This window comes from Odocoileus virginianus, chromosome 17 (assembly GCF_023699985.2).
Source record: "Odocoileus virginianus isolate 20LAN1187 ecotype Illinois chromosome 17, Ovbor_1.2, whole genome shotgun sequence".
Classification (NCBI taxonomy): domain Eukaryota; kingdom Metazoa; phylum Chordata; class Mammalia; order Artiodactyla; family Cervidae; genus Odocoileus; species Odocoileus virginianus.
In genome coordinates, this window is record NC_069690.1 from 22,013,750 (window position 1) to 22,035,492 (window position 21,743).

The window sequence follows — 21,743 nt, forward strand, 5'->3', positions numbered from 1 at the left end:
ATATGGGGCTCAATTCTCTTTTCACCTCCAAGAGAGCACAAGAGGAATACTCACTGAGGGGCTGAAGTGCCTAGAATTTACATGCATTTTCCTCATGTGAACACTACTACAACTCAGTGTTCATGAAGGTGGAACTAGACTGGCCTTATCTTTTTGCCAACAGAGTTGGTTATATGCAGGAATGGAAGAGATCTTGAAAAATAATCTGGACCACAGGAAACCACCTCTGACAAATGAGATGATCTGCTCATTTTTCAACAGAGAAGAAAATTCCTGAACACCTTCCCTCTGTGAAATATTCTTACATACAACCCAAACCTCTCCAGCTGCAACATAAGCCTATTTTTCTCTTGCTGTCATCCCACAGAATTCAAAACTATTTGCTTATGACTCTAATAGTTAAACACAGTTAGGGTACCCCCAACAGCTGTCTCTAAGTAAACATTTGGTTATCTTATTTTTTAAAGATTCATTTATCTTCTCAGAAATCATTTCTAGTTTTTTTTTATCATTATTGCACTCTTTTCCAAACTTTCTCCAAAATATAACTAAACATGAGAAATTTAAAAGGGGGAAAAACAGGGTTTTAACTAATGTATAACCTGATTTTATATATATATATAAAATATATATATATATATATATCTTAAACATTCTTATATTCTGGACCAATATTTTTAACTTTTTTAGTCCCAGAAGTTTCTAACAGAGCTGAGCAATAACTATGGCAGTGGTTCTCAATATGAGCAATTCTGCACCACAGGGAACATTTGGCAATGTCTGGAGACATTTTAATTGTCACACCTGGGGGTGAGGGGAAAGGATGCTACTGGCATGTAGCAGGTAGAAGCTTGGGATACTGTTAAACACAGGACAGCCCCTACAATTAAGAATTATAAGGTTCAAAATATTAGTAGTACTGAGGTTGAGAAATCATGACTTAAAGCAAACGTGGTACAAAAATTTAAAGGGCAAAGAGAGCAAAAGGAAGAAAGGAGAGAAGATACTGACAAAAAAGGTAGTAAAGGAAAGACAGATTTTTGTTTATGAGAATTTTTAAAGAATAAAGAGATGAAGAATCACAGCACCTATTTTAAGGGTAACACAACAGTTTTTTCTGATATGATGTGCTATTGTATGAAATAATATCATCTTACCACCCTGAAACTACAGCTTCACATTATTCACTATTGACTGGCCTGGGTCTACAATGACCCAACAGAATTCTAGATTCCTTCTCTCCAGTCTTTTGCAATCTACCCATTTCTTGTAATGATTCACTTATTCCTACAACAACTATTTACTGAGCACAAACTACATGCCAGGCACTAGGGTTACAACAGTGTTGAGCAAAAACTCCCACCAGAGTAGAGACGACATGGGGGCGGGGCGGGCGGGGGGTTGCTACTGAGGTACCTAGCTTCCTTTGCTGAGTGAATTACTTCACACGTGTTTCTGCTAGCAGACAGGCATCTACTGCACTGCTCCAAGTTTTCCAAGTCATTTCGAAGCCAAGACTACAGCCATCCTCGTCACTCTTGCCCAGGCTGATGATACATGAGTAGGTAAAAGGCACAGTTTCTAGTTCACCAACACATTCAACAGTGTTCCTCCAAACAGGACAAAGCCTTTCAGCTTCTCCCACTAAGGAAACCTTCTAGAGTGTTAAGAGATAGACTTACAAGGTTATGACAGAAAGCGAAAGGGAAACACAACAACGGGGGGAACTGGAGTCTAAAACAAGCACCTCAAAGGGTAGTGCACCAGAAAACGTCCAACTGAGAATGCATTAAAATGCAGAGAAGACCTGCAGGCACTGCCGCCTGTTCCTCTCCTGGAGTAAGGAAGCACTCAGCGTAGGGGCACTGGCTTCACACAGTCAGGAGAAACTCCAATCCACCAAAAGAACACTCGAAACATGGTCTCTTCCCAGAGACTTACAGGGCTAGATAACAGGGTCTCCCACATACCACCTTCCCTGAGGTTTATACGGAAATCCATGGTGGCCAGTGAAACCATAGAAAAGTCTTAGCATTTACTGGGGTCAGCAACATGGTGCCAGAAACTGAGCGCAGGAAGAAGGGGTATGGTTCGAAGGGAGAGAAATTGGAGGAAAAAAATTACTGTCCACTCTTTTTCCCTTCTCCTTAAGGGAAAATGCATGGATAGTACTTTCCCCCAAGGAGGACCCCTGGCAGCTGCACCCATGGACTAAGCATGACTTCCTTGAGGAGCTCACTAGGGGCTGAGCCGGAAGGCAGAGGAAAGAGAAACCCAGAGGGATTAGGGGCGGGGGAGACTGTGGTTAAAGGGGGTTTTAATAAAGGTGGGGAAAGGGGAGTCAGAGGGAGGGAGAGTAACGTTTCCCAAACTTCATGAGCACAGTAGGAGAGTGAGTGGAGGGAAGGGGAGGGAAGGTGGAGGCCCCTAAGAATTCACACCCTGTGCCCTCAGTTACAAACACAGTCTAGTTGCTAACAATATTAAATTCCAAAATGACTTGTAATGTAGGAAAATAAAATAAACATCCTGCACACTTACCCAATCCGGGTAAACAGCTTCCCATGGGCATGGAGAAAACTGAGGATGAACCTTTTGTTCAGCTGCATGGGAAAAAGAGAGAGGAGAAAACAATTAAACTTTCCCCAGTTTCCTGTTACTGAACAGAGTCCCCAGTGACACAATAACCTGGCCAGGGTCTAAGGGGTGGGCACTAGGGATGGGAACCAAATGAACATGCCCAAGCTCTCACACAGACCCAGGGCCCATGCCCAACAGCTGCTGCTCAGCTGAGCCAAGAGGACAGCAGGCTCAGCGAGCAGACAGCACCCCCTGCTGGCAGTAGTGCCTGCGTGCAGGGAGCGAAGCACTGAGTACCAGCTAAGCTGAGTAGAAACCAAGACGCCTGTCGCCCTCTGCCATCCAGAAGTCACTCTGGCCTCATATGATAGAAATGAAACAGTGGCAACGGCAAGACAGGAATAATGATGATCCTGCATAAGGCCATACTCTTTCTTACGAGCTGTTTTTCTACCTACCCCGAAAGCAAAATTCTTCTTTGGAAACCAAGGGTAAGGAAACCCACCACTAACTAGCTCATCAAATTGTACTTCTCTGGCTTTTAAAACCAAAGTTAAAACCTTTCTCTCTCTCTCTTTTCTCCTTTTAAATAAAAACTGAGTGCTGGTCTTTTATGTGAAATCCTCTGGCTTTTAAATGTTAGCTACTAACAAAAAAAAATTTTTTTAAACATTAGGCAAGCCAAAACCACGCATTTGCCAGCCATATCTGGCTCACATCCATGAGTCACCAAATTTGCAATCTTAATTCAAGGTTCTAGAAAATCTACTTTTATCAAAAACTAGGAGAGAGAGTCTTCTGAGCAAAACAAGGGAGGGGAAAAAACTTCAAAGCCAGTAGGAGTAATCTCAAAATCAAACCCTATCATCCTCCCTGGTCTCCTGGAAGAAATGTACTCAGGGCCTTGCAGCCAGACAGGAAGAAGGATCAAGAATCCCTCAAGAGTGGGTGCTTAGGACAAGGAACGGTTGAGCACCCTGGATGCTCTGCCCAAAAGGTTTATACTCTTGCAAAAGAGAAAACCAATCAAATTGTGGCAGTGCCACCAATTTCACACGGAAACTGAGTGTGAGGAAAGGAGGGCATTCTCACCTAACCAGCGACTTCAACCACAAACTGCATATAATCTTCAGTCTTTCAGTCTTTATTTTTGCTTAAACGAATTACATTTAATCAGCAATACCAGATCAAACATTGAATTCTGGAGTTAAAAAGGATACTTTACGGAAGGTAACCTATCTCTATAGAGAGGTGAGTCAGGACCTGGGGGACACTGGGTTCCATGAACAGAAGGGAAAGATGAGGAACTGCTGCAAAACTAACGGCCAATGGTTCTGCCATGGTTAGTGGCAAGGCCTGGGCTAGAATGCAAAGGAAGGTAGTGGAAACTTACCCCTCAAACCTCTGCCACTTACCTGCTACGGGGTCTCAGGCAACAGATGTAACCTCCCTAAGTTTTCCCTTTTACACAATGGAGACACAACAAACGGAACCTCCCAAAGATTTCCCTTCTACATGATAGAGATGACAATACCCCCCATGCTCAGCATGCTGTAAACACTCAGCTGTCAGCTGGACGCCCTCTCCCAAGGAGCAGGAGGTAAAATGTTAACAACTGGAGGGACCGGGTAAAGCAGGAGTTCTTTGTCTTATTCTTATAGCTTTTCCATGGGTATAAGATTATTTCAAAATAAAACGGTAAAAATATATATATATATTTCTCCCTATTCCTGTTTTAACTCAATTGTCCCTTTTTCCAGCTGTCAATCATTAACTGGTTAACTCATCCATAACCAGTTATATTTATACATACAAGGTCATTGGATAAATGGTATTAACCCATCTCATTCAAGCCAATTATTATCCCCCAGCCACAACACAGCTCAAAAATTGAAGCAACTTAAACCAGTACATGGCAGAGTTAGAACCTGAACCCAGGTCTTCTGATTTCAAAACAGTTCTCCTCCCCTTAAACCGCCATCTGTCTCAGGAAAAGAACTGGTGAGCTTATTCATGAAGGGCTGATGAGGGAAGAAGCACAACTAAAACAGCAGTTCAGTTTTATCTTCAAATTTTCGTTACTGATTAGGTAGGAAACATACTGCATGACCCACAACGCCTCCTGCAATAAAATGAGTGCCCCATGGGGTCTTTTAATACTGTGATTCTAGCTACATATTTCCCAAAGATCTTATCCTCAGGGTAGCAGATGACTCCGACTTTACCTGAGTTCATACCTGCCATGAGTGTATTTTAACTGTATCCAGTAGAAAGCGGATTTCAACGCACTGTTTCTCAACTAGTGATAGTGAAGACAATCCTAGCAAACTCAAACTACACACACATTCTCTCTGACCTTGGTTAATGAGAACCACTGCTTTATTTTTAGTATGAAAGTACCTGCTACCCTAAATATAGTTTCTCTCTATTTGTCACCAACATTCTGAGCAGGAAAGGAGCTAAAATGCAGATACATTCTAGAGAGAGGTAAAGCATGCTATTCTGAGGAAGTGGATTTGTTACACATTGATTAAAACGGGACTAAGCGTCATCGTAGATATCAACGTGAAGTCACCAAGTGCTGAGGCAGAACTTGAGGACAACTTAACTGACACAGAGTCAGACATGACTGAGCGACTGAACTGAACTGAACTGACACCAAGTCCACAGGAAGGACGGCCTCAGTCTGAGCTTCCTCTCTCCAACACATCACCCTGGACTGGCCTCACGTTTGGAACTTCTCGGTTCTTAACAGGACACTCGGATGGTCTCCTTCAGGTGGAGAAAGAACCGTTTCTCCTCATGTGGTGAGGCTATCTGTCTCCAGATCTTCCTTGTGCAATTACATACTGTTCACCAGAAACCAGAAATGCTTCTTGGGTGTAGCCCTGAGAGAAGGTGTTAGAATTATTAAAGGGTGCCTGGCTCTTTGGTTAAAAGTCCAAAACCAACTCACTGTGGACACCTGAGTCGTCTATACCACCTGAAAGAGACACTAACGGTGGGTAGGACACTCAGTAAAGTCTACCCGGCCAGTAACCATGGGATTATGAGTTAAAATGGCTCGGGTTGTTCCTAAACTATAAAATGGAATTTCTACCACTGATGTCACCTAACTCAGAGCTGAAAGGATAAAATGAAATAATACAGATTAAAGCATTCTGAGGAGTAAATGTCTTATGCTTGCCCTGGTTATCAGCACTCAGAACTGCCTAAGTGCTCTGTGAACTGCTGAGCAAGGAAGGAGAAAGAAGCTGCTGAGAGGCAGCAAGGTATCACCAGAGGAGAGGCCTCTGAAATATGCCCAGTTTCAATTCCAAAGAGCTGTTTCTCCTTCAAAAGAGCTGTATGGAAAACTGAATATCTGAAAAGTGAATCATTTTAAGGACAGTAGGAGAAAACTTGGTATTAAGAGGAACTCCAGCATGCATCTTAAGAGAGTCTGGGGAAATATAAACTATCACTCTCTAATTTATCCATCTGGAATGTCTCTACTTTTACATACCAAGTATTAAAAACTAAAAAAAAAAAAAAAAACTTCGTTGTGTTTTAGAAGGGGGCTCTATACTCTTAGACATGACACAACATGGGTGAAGGCCAAGTTTCAATGGTACCTGTTAGAAATAGTCAAGGACTCTCAGAGCCTGCCATCAAAGCCCAGTCATCACCTCCCAAAGTGCTCAGATTACAAGGTGGAGAGGACTGACAGCACAGAGATGAAGCTGCCCTTCACCCCAGCACCCCTGCCAGGCACAAGCAAGAGCAGACTAACAAGACAGGGTCCTCAAAGCCAAAAACTTGCAGTCCAAGAATAAAAGGTAAGCAAATAACATATGAACATGCCACCTCCCCATTTATGCCCCGAAACCTAGGACAAGGCCTTCTGACTATGAAGGTGACAGGAGGACTGTGTTTCCCTTACTGTCACTTTCCCTCGGGCAGAAAAGTCTGTGGCAGGGAGATCTAAGAAGATGAAAGAGAAAGTGAGGATGTAGAATGTGGAAGCCGATGGATAAGTCCGCAATGTAACCACCATACAGTAGGAACAAAATTGTTCATTAGAACGTCCAGGATTCCTCTTTCCAGGATATAGATGACGGACAATGCAAAGGCAAGTCAGGTGGCAAGTCTCAGATGCCTTGCAGGGACAAGACAGAGCAAACCACAAAATCAATCCTCAAATCCCAAAGAGCCCCGCCGAGACGGAGGTGGAGCAGGTATGGTGAATTACTCCTCACCTTCAGTTTCTTCTCCCCTGAACCGTTCTGGGCAGGATGACAGCTCAATTAGCTCTAATTAAGCCCAAGCTCCATGTAGCGATGTCTTACTTAAATGGCTGGATTGGAGCCATGTGAACTCAAGTGTAAAACATGCCTCTTAAAACTAGGGACCCCTTCAAACAACGGCTCTCACTCTCACACAGCAGCTTAGTGCTGCCTCAACAAAGTCTTACATGAAAGCAATTTACTTGCTATTGCCTCATTATCTCCCCTACTTAGAGCCAGAAGACCAGAGGGAAATGGGGCTAAACGGCAAATCAGCAGTCAGCTCCAGAAAACCCAGCGAGCAGGGGGACAGCCGAGCTCAGAGTACCGGCTGGCTCTCGGGAGGGTGACTGGCACTAGGTCTAAAGAAAAGAGAAAGAATCACGCATCTGTGACTATTCTGTATTTATGGCTTATTTGTTTACGGGTGTAGGAAGTGGTATAGAACAGTTTGAACAAAGACCACTGAACTGGGTTCAAGACCTGGGTTTGAATTTCGGTTATGCCATTCATTTGCTATATATAACTGTCGACGAGTCACATAAAATTTCTAAGGCTCTTTCTTCAACGGTAAGATGAGAAGGCTGTGGAGGAAGAAATGACAATCTACTCTAGTATTCTTGCTTGGAAAATCCCATGGACAGTTGGGACAATCCCTGCAGTCCATGGGGTCACAAAGAGCTGGACGTGACTGGACAACTGAGAACACACACACACGCAGGTGCTGGGTTCAGCAGGGTATTCAAGGTGAAGCAAGCTCACAGCGTGACAGGGCAGGCAGGCATGTGAGCACTGTGGGGAGCAGGCCACGTCCTAAAATGCAAGTGTGTGCAGAGGAAGGAGGAGGCAACCATATGACCCAGCAATCCCATGCCTTGGTATATACCCAAGAGAAACAAAAACTGGCACAGAGATGCTCACAGGTCATTACTCACAGCAGCCGAAGAATGGAAAAACACATCCACTGATAAGCAGGTCGATAAAAAGCGGTCTCTATCCATAGAATGGAATAATACTCAGTATAAAAGGTAATCAAGGTTTTTAGTGATACAGACAAAAAATAAATAAAATGAGAAGGCTGGGTGAGACGAGTATCAGCAATTTCATACCCGAGTATGTACACATCACAAGAAGGGCTTCTGTAAAAAACAGATTCCCCAGGCCTTCAGAACCAGAGTCCTCAGGGAGGAGGAAAGGGGCCTGGGAGCCAGCATTTTGAAAACGTCTCCAGGCAATTCTGAAAGCAGCCAGACTGGGAACCCCTGGGCTAGATCATAGGTCAGCAAATTACGGCCGAGGGGTTTTTTAGCACGGTCCATGAGCTAAGAGTGGTTCGTATATTTTTTACCCACTGAAAAAAATCGAAGGAATTTTTCATGACACATGAAAATCATACGACGTTTAAATGTCGGGGTCCACAAACAGGGTTCTACTGAAACACAGCCACACTTGCTTGTTTCATATTGTTTGTGGCTGCTTTCCCCCTACAAAGGCAGAGCTGAGTGGCTGTAGCAGACAGTGTATGTCCCAAAGCCTAAAATACTATCTTGTTCTTTCCAGAAAAAGCTTGCTTATCCCTGGGCTCCTCTGTAACACTGGGGTCTCAAAAAAATGCTTGGATCTGCACAACACTTGAGGGCTACCACACACACAGTGGAAACAGCAATGATGCTCCTGGGCTATTTTAAAAGAAGCCCCACCACCCAGGAAGTTCTGACAGCTACCCTCCCACCTACCAGCGCAGGGGAATCACCAATCCACAGTGCTCCTTCCAATTCTAACAGCCCACAGATGCAGAGTTCTAACTAAATTGAATCCTTCTTGCCGGCTTCTCAGCAAACACCATCCTATTCTGTGATGATAGCACAAAATACACCAAATGCCAAAGACTGCTGCTCCCATAGCTTCTGAACTCAAACACTCCGAAAGCTAGAGAGAAATATGAATGGGGGTCTCAAGGCTTCCAGGTTGGAAGCCACTATGGGGCTAAGGGGCTGGGTGAAAACACAACACATCCAAGCCCAGAGGGCCCCGGGAGTTCTCCCAAAACAGCCCTAATCAAGGGGAAATGCCAGACTAACGCTTACGAATCCCTGTGCTGTGTGGCCTGACGACCTGGAGCTCAGAGGTGTCACCAACCGAGAAGCTCAAGGTATACAGGGAAAGAGAGAAAGTTCAGCCAAAGGGCAGCACTGCGGCTCTGACCGAGTTACTTTCTGAATGAGTCTTCTTTCTGACTCATCTCTCTCAGAGTCTGGGAACTCTCATGCCCATCCACCCAAAAAAATGGGGGAACTGGGACAACTGTGCATCTGCACAAAGTGGGAGAGAAGAGGAAGGGCTGAAGCTCCCACTTGGTGATCAGGTGAGCAACTAGAAAAATAGCTTTCCAAAGGCACATACACAAGTTCAAACCATCTTTTAACTGAATGGGTCAATAGTGTGTTGATGATGGTGAGTGAGGTCCTTCTTAACCCTGTGTCTACCCCACTCATTCATTCATTCATTCATTCAACAGAAACTGACTTGCCATCATCTAGGTACATGACACTGTGCATGAACTATGAATAAAGCAGAGAGACTCTCTGCTCAGTGGGTAACACAATTATAAAGCACCATGATAGGGCAAGTATAGGATGCTGTCTATTTCCACAGTAGAAGCGTCAGAGATGTCAGAGGAAAAGTGGATTAAAGAGTCACGTCTATGTGTCAAAAGAAAAGAAGAGAGCGTGAGTGATGCTCCCAAGAGTGGCACGCTGTTAAATGGCCTGGCCAGGTGAGTGATTCTGCAAGAAGGAGGCTGGAGAAATAGGCGAGGCCAAGTTGCAGAAGTCCTTATTAAAGCGCTTGATTTTGATCAAGTCACTGAATGGTTTTGAGTAGGGTAGTGACATGAGCAAAGCTCTGTTTTTAAAAGGATGTTCTGGCTGCTGTTTAGAAATTTTAGCTTTTTTTGCGGGGGGAGGGTGTGAGATAAAGTGTTCAGAGGCCAGGAGACCAGTTTAGAAACTGCTGTAATCCTCCAGTGGCAACAAAGAGAGAAAAAAAGAGGGAAGACAGAGAAAATGATCATTCCATGCTCAAATGATCCTTTGTCCCTACTCCCAACGGTTCCAGTTCTAAGTAACTCAATTTACAGAGACCAGCAGTGGCCTAGACCAAGTAGAAGTCTTTAGAATCATGTAGAAGTCTTACTCAAACTAAGTGAAACACAGATGTCATCTTCAGAAATAAACTGGAAATTCTCTTATTTCCTTTCAATAATATTTTTAAACAGCCTAGCATAGTGTTTCAGAGATGGCAATGGCACCCCACTCCAGTACTCTTGCCTGGAAAATCCCATGGACGGAGGAGACTGGTAGGCTGCGGTCCATGGGGTCGCTAAGAGTCGGACACGACTGAGCAACTTCACTTTCACTTTTCACTTTCATGCACTGGAGAAGGAAATGGCAACCCACTCCAGTGTTCTTGCCTGGAGAATCCCAGGGACGGGGGAGCCTGGTGGGCTGCCGTCTATGGGGTCACACAGAGTTGGACACGGCTGAAGTGACTTAGCAGCAGCAGCAGCATAGTATTTATACTTAATATGTATTCAATAAATGACTGTTGAAGAATCTAATGGTAAGACAGATTATCCAGTTAATACACAGAAAAAAAAACCTCAAGAAAAACAGTCCAGTACTAATATTAATGCTGGAGGGAAATAATATACTCATCACTATGAGAATTTAAATCTCTCTCTCTGACAGACTCAGACTAAGAGAACAAATGTGTGGCTGCCAGGGGGCAAGAATGGGGGAAAGAGACAGGGAGTTTGGGATCGACATGTACAGTCTGCTCTATTTAAAATGGATAACCAACAAGGACCTACTGGACAGCACAGGGAACTCTGCTCAGTGTTATGTGGCAGCCTGGATGGGAGAGGAATTTGGGGAAAACGGATACATGTATGTATGACTGAGTCCTGCTGCCCACTTAAAACTAACACAACATTGTTAATCTGCTACACCCCAACATAAAAAAAAAGTTTAAATACACACACACACACACACACACACACACACACCCCTTTCAGGAAGGTAATCTGGAAAAATCCAAAAGTATTCAAAGAAAAACAGTACTATCAGGAATTAAGGGTTTTGATTCTGAGTAACAGCTCCATCTGCTATATTCCAGCTTAAGAGACTGGACAAGAAGAGACCACGGCTAACATGAGAATAACAGCCACAGCCCTTACAATGGCCGACAGAGGGTCCTGTGTAATCACCTCCTACACCCTCTGCTCCGGCAGCTCCCTGACCCCTAACTGGATCGCACGCGGCCCCACTGAGGACACACGGAAGGAGACTATGCAGGCCATCCTGACTCTCTAGCCCAGGGGCTCCCCACCCTCACATTCACTGGAATTGCCTATGGATCTTTGAAAAATACGATGCCTGGCTTCTGTCTCCAGATATTATTTCTGACTTAACCGGCGAGGGGGTGAAACCTGGGCATCAGGATCTTTAAAAGCTTCCCAGGTGATTGTACTGTACAGCGAAGTTTGAGAACCACTGCTCGGGTTTACACGGCTTTTACAGCATTCATTGCCAATTTGTATGCACATACCATGACTTTGTGGACTTTACTCACCACAGCCAGCAGGCTCATAAAAAATAACCTGTAAATAAGTGGTGAACAAACAGCATATCCAGTCTGGTCTTTGGCTGTTCCTCCTGCCTCCCTTCTTGCTGACAGAGCCTGCCCTCAGCAACGAAGATTTATTCATGGTGCCCTAAATGCACCATGTTCTCCCTGTTGCTATGCCCAGTCTCTGTCTAATGCCTTTGCATGCACTCCTTTCTATTAAATGTATCTAACAAAGCCCTACTTTTCCTTGCTTAAACCCCTCTTCCCAAACCCAACCTCCAGGCTGAGCTTGACACCTTATCTTCTAGACGCAGAGACTGTTTCACATGCCTCTGTGATTCTGGGTCTCACGGTACATCTTAATCACATACACATGTCTTTCTTTAGACCAGCTCTGCCCATAGCATTTCTCCATGGTGGTGGAAATATTTCTTATCTTCACTGACTAATACAGTAGCCACTGGCCACAGGTGGGTAATGAGTGAAAGGTGGCTCCTGTGACTGAGGAACTGAATTTTTAGTTTTATTTCATTTCTTTTAAGTAACCACCACAGTGGTCAGCTCTGTTCTAAACTGATGTCCTTTAGTGAATGATTTGTTTCTATATCCCAGGACAAGAAATGATCAACAATGATGGACAGTGGGCTGAAGAGATGAATGGATGTGAGTTTGCTCTAAGATTACAATACTCCCCACTTTCACAATTTCTGGTGTATCCCATGTTAGGAGGAAAAGACACACATCCTGAGGCACAAGTGAGGCTCAGCCAAGTGAGCAAAGGACTGGAGGAACCTACTCTACTCTTCTGCCCACATATATAATCCACACAGTGTGAAGTGTGGCTTAATAGCTGATTTTAACTATTGGACTGCACCTTTCAGAAGCTTGGGCACAGCTCCCAACTAAGGACAGGTTAAATTTACAGAGCTTGCTCAGTGCTTTAGGAGTTAAAATGACTCTCAAGCTACTCAGGCACAATTCAGGCACGGAGAGCTGAAGATTTCCTAGTCAAACAAAGCAAGTGTTATGCTCAACTGCCTTAGTGACAGTCAAAACTTCCCCAGCACCTTCTCTGTGTAAGGCACATTTCTAAGCACCTTATGATTATCGGCCCATTTCACCTCACAACAATCCTGTGAGGTAAGTACTACTATTATTTCTATGTTACAGATGAGAAAACTAAGCACAGAGGGGTTAAGTGACCAGCCCAAGTCTGCTTCCAGACTCTGAGCTCTTAATATTTCACCTTAAAAAAAAAAAAAGGCAACTTTTTTGGCAGAACCAAGAATAACACTGAGGATGTTTCTAAAGGCCAAAAGCTAAGGCAACCCCAAACAAAAACCCATCACTGCCTCAGGTATCATTCACTGAGAGACCAGTGGTCCAAACCAAGAGAGAAGTATTGCACATGAAGAGAAGTAGACAGTTCCAGTCCAGATCATATCATGCATGTTGGTGGAAGCACTTAACAACTGCACCCAAGGATAATGCCGGCCAGAAGGGAGAAAAAAGAAAAGTGAGAAAAGTGAATAAAAGCTTATTCTCCATGTCAGTAAAATAGCAGTAATAAAACTAGTAAAATAAAAGCCCTAACATTTTTCTAGACAAATCCCCAATCCGCCTGTTTAATAGGCAATAGTTCTTCAAGAGTCAAAGAAGACAAGTGCATTTACAGACTATCACCAAGGGACTGTGCAAAGCCTGGAAAAAAATGTCTGAAAACATACCCCCTCCACCACCACCCACCCCAGCCTACCCACCTACCACAATACAGGAAAACCCCTGAATCTCTCAGGAAAGGGAGGAGTAAGAACTAGTCTAAGAACCCAGAGGAGAACAAGGGTTCAGTTTAAGAAAGATGTGGTCACAAAAAAGGTTTCACAAACCATTCTGCCATGGGCACCAAAAAAGCAAATAGCCAGCATGATAGGGAGCTCTGACAACCTCATGTGAGCTTTGGATTTGAGCAAGGCACCAAATAAGGAAAGGATTCTGGCCCATCGACTCCTAGGAAAAGTGTTTCAAGTTAAAAATGGTTATTCAGGTTTGGATGTGAATTTCTGTATCTGTTCTTTATCAGCAGAGGCACCTCTACACCTCACTGGCAGCCAGCAGTGGACTGGGGAAGAAAACGGCTAAAATAAAAATGGGTTACACATAGATGGCAACATGAGCTGACGTAGCCCAGCATTTACCTGGACACCAAAGACAAGGCTATAAACGCGCAACACAGTACTTGGGGGATCCCACATCCCAGCTGGACCCAAGCTTCTCCAGGAGCAGACAGGCTGTGATGTCACTGTTCCCCCAATAGCCAGAGTGTTCAACAACAAGGCTGAAAACCACAGCACTTTTGGTGACAGACTCAGTTTCACTGTGACTGGAGGAAGGCCTGCTTCCATCTAGTTTTCTGTCAGTCATATCCTTTTGGTGCTGGTTCCCAGACTCAAAATATCTGGTTCAAAAGACATGACAAACACTTTCAAATGTCTTATCTTTGATGCAATTCTCCTCTGTGTTCTCCTTATCCTCTCTCAACAATGAAAATCAATCCTGGGCACACCAGAAAACAGGGAAATCATGAGCATGAACTTCTTCCGAACTTATTTACAGTGCTTTATCCCTCTCACTGTTCCTATTAAATATATAGGGAAAATGTAAGTTTAGAGTTCAAAGGAAAGGGAAGCACAGAAACAGCAAGTCAAAAACCAATTACACTGGACAACAGTTTGCTTAGTCTGTGACAATTCATCAGCCTGTATGCCTTTGATGTAGGCCCTTTCCTGTATGTATACTACTCTGTAATAAAGTTTTCTTTAAATTATCACTATCTTTTCCGCAGTCCCACAAAAAGCCTTTATTTCATGCCAATACCCTTTGCCCATGTGTTCTAACCCCCATCAAACTCTAACCTGAGGTGGTAAAAATGAAGGTGACCGTGCTGAAAGTCTGTGGCTCCACCCAGGTACAAGAAAGCTACACAGGTGTTAAACACCAGATTTGTTGATGGTGCAAAACTGGATCCCATTTTTCAGATGTAAAAACAAGGAGCGAGTCTGAGAAACACATTCACAGAAATAACAAGAAATTTAGGAATATGATCCAGAAGAACTGACTCCAAGTCTACATCAGCCACAAGGGAAAGCTTCTGAGGGGGCAGCGAGGGCATCCACTAGTGTCTTAGCCAACCTTTTGATACATGTCACTTCAAAGTATTTTAAAAGCCATACTGTTTTACAGATCTGTCCAAAAGTCTTAAAGAAAATATGCCGAAGAAATTCCTCAAAGAGAATGTCAACTGACTTACAAAGAGTTTGCTTTACAAATTAGGGCTGAATATCTCAGAGATTTGTGGCACAAGTCAGCTCAAAATCTCATTAGATAGAGTAAGACTCTAGTATCTTTACCAAGAAAGAAACACCCCAGAAAAATGCAAATCGGCAGAGGTATTATTCCAAATCCTCTCTCCCATATGATTCAGTAGCTGCAGTCCTACTATGCATGCAAGGAGCAAGAATAGGACTTACTGCCAATGGTTACAACACAAAGCATAACTTATTCCCAAGCCAAGCTGGGCTTGGCTCAGAAAGCTTCCCAGAATGATGGAAGGCATGACTGTAGGATGACTCAACCTTTGCTAATGCATAAAATAAAGCAGAGAAGAACTATTTGAAGGATTCACTTCTAAGCTTGGGCCAAATCAAAAGCCTAGAAGCATCCACTCTGTGATGACTCTTCGGTTCTAGCTGACTGATTAGACAGCATCAGTGTGGACATCTGTACCATGGCCTAAGATGTTCTAATGACAGACTCCTGACTAGGAATCTCAGAAGCAACCACCATGATTTTAATCCATGCCAGAAAATTCTGCTACCCACATCTCCCTGAAGAACTTGTTTCATCCTCCAAAATGAAGGACACGTCACTTTTCTAGGGAGCCTTCCTTGCTCATCATGAGTCAATTTCTTTTCCTCTGTACTACCTCTATATGGTGTAGGGATTTCTATTCATGCCTAACATTTCATTATAAGTATTTATTTACATATCCATTTTTCTTACTATCTTTGAAGAAAGGACTACTATTTATCATTTGCCTTTCTAGGTGCAGTGCCTAGAATAAAGAGCAACATACAAAAATATTCACTAAGTATTTATGGAAATGACCTGAATGGGGACAGGAAAAATCCTGATCCACTCAGAGATGATTAGCTGACCTGAGAAAAAGGTTTCACAACTGAACAAGCAAGACAAAAGAGAAAAATGTCCATATAAAACTGTGAAGCAAGTTATTTAGGGCCATGTATAAAGGTATATACTGCACTGCAAGATAAAATTTAAAAAAAGAGAAAACAGAGGAGCCAGAGAGATAAAGATTAGAGGTCAGGAGTAATAAGGACATGACAAAAAAAGCATGCCAGAAACCCTTGACACTTACTAAAGCCAGTTACAAGTTCAGTTCTAACTTCTGGAATAACTAAAATAGAGAATTATTCTGAATTAACAAATTAGTAAATGTGCATGAGGTTAAAAAAAAAAAAAAAACCCAAAAACCCACCCCACAACTATCTCTGATACTAAAAGCAAAAATTTCTCCCGCAGTTTCCACAAAGAGACCTGGTAATGCAAACAGCAATAATTCCCTAGACCTCTTTGTTGTTTTAATATAAGCTGATGACCTTACTGTTCATACTGTTCAACCAGTCCATCCTAAAGGAAATCAGTTCTGAATATTCACTGGAAGGACTGATGCTGAAGCTGAAACTCCAATACTTTGGCCACCTGATATGAAGAACTGAATCACTGGAAAAGACCCTGATGCTGGGAAAGATTAAAGACAGCAGGAGAAGGGAACAACAGAGGATGAGCTGACTGGATGGCATCACCGACTCGATGGACGTGAGTTTGAGTGAACTCCGGGAGCTGGTGATGGACAGGGAGGCCTGGCGTGCTGCAGTCAGTCCATGGGGTCACAAAGAGTTGGACACAACTGAGCAACTGAACTGAACTGAATGATGACTTTACACCAAAGTACAATTCAGTCAGAGCAATGCTACCAGGGACCACCACATCACCTGGGTGCACGTTCTAGGCCTGAATGACAAGGAAAGAGCAACAGAGGAGGAGAGATGCCTCATGATTCCCAAAGCAGACTCTCAATAAACCTTGAATTGGTAGAGAGATAGAAAATAAAACAACTGGAAAAATCAATGAAGCTCTTAATAATAAAACTGTGTGGTAAATAGATTTTTACAGGGACTCGAGCATCAGAAAGCATCTCGATCGTATTTTAAGTTCCTTCTGGTCTAGGGAGCCTATATACCAATACTTGGGAAAATAAAACTGAGCAGTAACTTCAATATTAAATATTTATGAGTAAAGGAAAAGGCTTCCAGGAGGGGAAAAACCCAAGTTTCCCCCTGGAGCCAAACAAAGAGTCTGCCGACTGGGGTAAGATCACACGCCAAGAAGACAGCTATTTCACATTCTCTACCTTAGCCCAAACATCACACCCAAGGCAGCGAAAAAAGAGCAGACAGATGAAATCCTGAGACCTTAAAGAGTGGAGAGGGACGGCAAATCACAGGACTGCAGATACATCTCCCCATGAGCATGGTCAGAAACTTAAAGAAACACAGGAAACTGGTGAGAAAGACAACATGGAGAAAACACAAAGGCCAGTGCAGTCTCTCCCTCCACCCAACAGACAGAATGCTAGAAAGAAAATGAGCCGCTCCCACTCACTACCAGTAACATCGCCTCACTCCTCCATTCCTTCCTACAGCAGCTGCAGCTTGAACATGGGTGCAGGGGAAGGGTCTCATTCTCACTTGGAATAAGAATTTCTTCACAGGCTAGGAGCTGGATCCTAGGGGACGATTTATAGCACACCCGCACATGCATTCCAGTTGGCTGGGAATCAGCAGCTGATTGCTCCCCTGTCTAACTTGGTAAGCAGCCAGAAGAGGACTTTTCTCAGTCGGCTCTCCCAGGCTGGAAAATTCTCTAACCCCAGCGTTCTGGCTTAAGTCTGGATATCAGATTATTCAGGAGATGCCAAAACTACGTCTTTACATTGGCCTTGAACAAGTCTCTCAAGTACACCGTACGGATTCCCACAGATCTCAAAATCATCTGGACATTAAGGTCAAAGATGGCCACTCTTCCTCTCACGTAGAGAAGAACATGCTTTTCAAGGCGTGCCAACATCAAAACAAACCTTTCACAAATCATACGTCAACCTGAATGAGTATCTTGAAGGGTGAACAAGCAACAAACACACTCATTAAATGACTTCCTTACAACCTTTTTATTCTACACTGAAAATTCTCCTTATTCCGCCAGTGACTGGAATTCTCTCACTGTGGTTGATCCCTATGCTGTGAAGGACCAAACGCCAAGTCTGTTTCTCTGACTGAGAGGAAATGAAGGGAGAAACCTTAACAAGGTGTTTTTCTAATCTCAGTAGGTGCTAAATCAACGGTTCGCAACCAAAATACTTCCACCCCTCCCAGGGGGTACTTGGAAAAGTGGAGGCCAGCCACTGGCATCAAGTGGACAGGCCAGGAATGCTAAACATCCCATGGTGACAGACCCGAAAAGTGAACTGTGTCCCCAAAAGGCGGAAACACCTCTGTTGACAATCAACGTCCTAAAGGACCTCTGGGTTACCTGCCTTCATCCGTCCAGCTTCTGGAGCAGTGGTGGGCCAACTTTTAGTTGGTACGGGGTCAAGTACTAAAAAGTTTAGGCTTGTGGGCCATGTACATCTCTCTGTCACGTGTCCTTCTCAAACAACTCCTTACATGAGAAGGTAATAAAGCAGTTCTCAGGGCTCCCCTAGTGGCTCAGACGGTAAAGAATCTGCCTGCAAGGAGGGAGAGAACGGGGTTCGATCCCTCGGTTGGGAAGATCCTCTGGAGGAGGGCATGGCAACCCACTCCAGTATTCCTGCCTGGAGAATCCCATGGATGGAGGCGCCTGGTGGGCTACAGTTCCCGGGGTCAACAAGAGTTGGACACGACTGAGCTTAGGACTAAGCACAGTACAGTCTGCAGGCCACTGGCAGTCTGATGATCTGACTCATTACAGTCCATTTACATGGAGAGATGCTGACTAAAATAATATTCGGTGCAGTGTGTTATCAGCAACTCCAATAATAAACATCACAAGTTTACAAAGAACTCAAGAAGAACTTCAGAATTTAGTCTTGAAACCTAAGAACTGGGGCATGGACTTGACTTCTAACCAATCAGATAATTCTCTTCTCCTTCCCTGTGCATTTCAGTAGCAAGTTTTCTTGTGAATGTTCACATTTTCAAACATGTTACTGAAAAGAGTACAGGGGGAGCCTTTCCTCCTCCCTTCAGGATGTCTAACTTCCCATTTACTATGCGTGCCACGCGAGAAAGTCCCTGTAAAATTACTACTGTTAACATTTTCTAAAATGTCTAAACCAAACCAAAGCCTGGAAAATCTGACTGGTATCTGGGTCCTGACTTTCCGGATGGTAACTAAAGGTCACGTGGGGTGGAAAGTGGCCTGTGGGTAACACAGAATACACACAAGCACGCGAACAGGATATGTTGGTAATCCGGTTTCCTGAGACCTGGTGAGTTGTGAGAGTTCTCATCAACGCCCCTGGGGAAGAAGAAAAACCTTCAGCTGGGAAATACTGGATTTTAAGCCAGTGTCCATTCTTAGAATCAGATTTCTGGCTGAAGCAGAATGGGGCAGGCATACCTCTTCCTCATTGGACTTGTCTAAAAACATAAATTAAAGGAACACAAACCCTAAATGAAGCGAGTTTCTGACCAGGTTTCTTCACCATGTGGAAGCTGGTGTTTGCAGCATGGCTTTATGTCACGTCTCAAGCCCCGAAAGACGAAGAGTGTGGTTTTGGTGTCTAACCAGCCTCAACTGCACCCTGGCACTCTGTTTCGTCCCCCTAGAGAACTGTGCTCTGCTAGAGGAAAGAAACCAACCTCACATCTTGAAACGAAACGGCTAGGATAAAAATAAAGCCCTGAAGTGGTTTGGTGACCGAGGTCATGTGAGGCGTTAAGGGTTTGCAGGTAGGGCCAATGTACTTTGAGAAACTTCCACTCACGGCCAACCACAAAGAGACAAAGACAGACATCGGCCCAAGAGTCCAGCAGTGATCCAGGCAGGCAGATCAGTCCTTGCCTGGTAGGGACTGTTCTTCACTGCAAACTCATAAGATTAATATCCAAAAAAACCCAGTCCCAGTTCTGCTTTTCTTTGAGAGTTCTCTCATCAAGATAACTTGGTGAGATAACTTTCTTATGGCCTGAGAAAAAGAGCTAAGCTATAGCCTCGTCCTGTAGAAAGAGGCTCAGATGAACCCCTGTCACCACACGCTGTCAAATCTCAGTTCACAGAAAAATATTTTCAAACAGCTGCCAGGGTGGAGGAGAATGACATGGGGTACACACTGCAAACTACTTTACAAAAGGCAAGGGCCACATCAACGACGTGAAGCTAAGATAATACCCACAGCAACCCTGAAAAAATACATGGTATCCACCTTACAGATATAAAATCTTTGTATGCATGAGGCCAAAAAATCAAGCTAACATTCTCTGCTATGATGATATAATTATGGGGCAATGAAATAACTGAGTTACCAAGGACAAAACATCTACCTACCAGCATAGAGACTCAACTCTTCTCTATTATTTTAAATTAAATCAATGCTTTCACTACCCAGAGGAAATCAGGTCAAAAGCTATTTTGAACTCCATACTGGCACTAGCGTTACAAGTGCCAACCTAAAGGATCATGATACAACACTAGAAACTGGAACTCACTCCAAGACAAGGCAAGGCATCCTGTCTTCTAACCATGCTCTCATCTACAGCTGTGTTCATGGACGGGACGGGGCGGGGGTAAGGAGAATGTGGAGGCATTAGATGTGTACCACCCACACATCACAGCTTTCATCTGCACAGTGGTGGCAGCAAGAGCGGCAGCTCGGGTGCACAAGCTATGCACGGGGCACTGAAAAGCAACACAAAGGATGGGCCTGAAGAAAATGCCACCTGCACAGCATACTTTTTAAAAAAAAGCCTTCAAGCAAATCAAACAAGTTGAGCACATGAGACCTCTGTGCTACAGGCCACCTAGCCTGGGTTTCCCACAGTGAAGCTGTGCTCCTTTGTTGGCCAATGTTCACATTGCTGGACTCTTTTTTTTTTTTTTTACATTGCTGGACTCTTGATTAAAGGCAAGGAAAAAAAACCATACACCTCATATACCTTCCAGCCTTGCAGAGCCATGTATTCAGAGTCAGAAAGGAAATCATCAACTTATCACAGAGCCTTGAAGGAAAAACCACCACGGAAACATGGACACAGGAGATGCAGGCAGGGGCAGCACATAAAATTCCAGGCAGATGATTCCGAAACCTTGGCAAACAAGGTTCTCACTCTGCCAGAAATTTCAGATAGTTACTAAAAGGCCTGGACAAGGGGAAAACTACCTGAGATCAGAAAAGCTTATTCTAACCATCTGGTTTGGTGGGTGGCATTCAGACTTTACGAAAACCAGCCTAAAGCTTTTCAGTTCACACGCTTAGGCAGTGTAACTTCTCACTTTTCACCAAGCTTGGCTGCAACAGGATGTTGAGGAAAGAGCTCTGTCCCAGAGCTCTGCAGGTAGGCCTCAATTCCCACAGGCACAAATTTCATTAGGAAACAGAAGTGATACCTTTGGACTCCCCAGGCTCACTACTGGGCAGCAGACAAACAGTAAGCCAGCCAAGCAGCAGGACATACTGCTAATTGGGTTATGGGTCAGCGCCAGTGACAGCCATCCCCAACAAAACACCTATGGCCCAATGACGAAGGCCTTTCTCTGCACCCAAAGTCAGGCCCGGCTGGCTGCGCCTGGCAACCTTAAATGGAATCTCTGAGAAACAACCTAAACACGTCCTAAAAAACCTGGACTGTAATATCTTACCTTGGTGGCCCTTCTGGAGCATGGATCACAAATCAAATGCCTGCACAGGCAAGGTGGGTGGTGTAAGCAAGCAACATGTAAGCACAGGAGAGGGACCAGGCTAGTGACAAACCAAGGGTGAGCAGGCTGCTCAGCTCTGGCCAATTGTTGCCAGATCTTGATTTTTTTTTTTTTTTTTTTTTGAGAATTAGCTGGCAACTCATTGTAATTTTAAAATAAAACCAACAAAATTTATTTGTACCTGAACTCTGGTTATTGAACTAATCAGACACCTCCTGACACAGTACAGAA

General features: G+C 43.9%; 1 protein-coding gene across 4 annotated transcripts in view; it reads right to left on the minus strand.

Moving 5' to 3' along the window:
- SMG6 (SMG6 nonsense mediated mRNA decay factor) overlaps positions 1 to 21,743 on the minus strand; it is a 197,074-nt gene that overhangs the window by 148,244 nt on the left and 27,087 nt on the right. For all 4 annotated transcript variants that reach the window (XM_020909771.2, XM_020909772.2, XM_020909770.2 and 1 more), the window contains one exon: positions 2,542 to 2,603. In XM_020909771.2, coding sequence (XP_020765430.2) covers positions 2,542 to 2,603 — 62 coding nt within the window. The remainder of the gene's footprint in view (positions 1 to 2,541; positions 2,604 to 21,743) is intronic.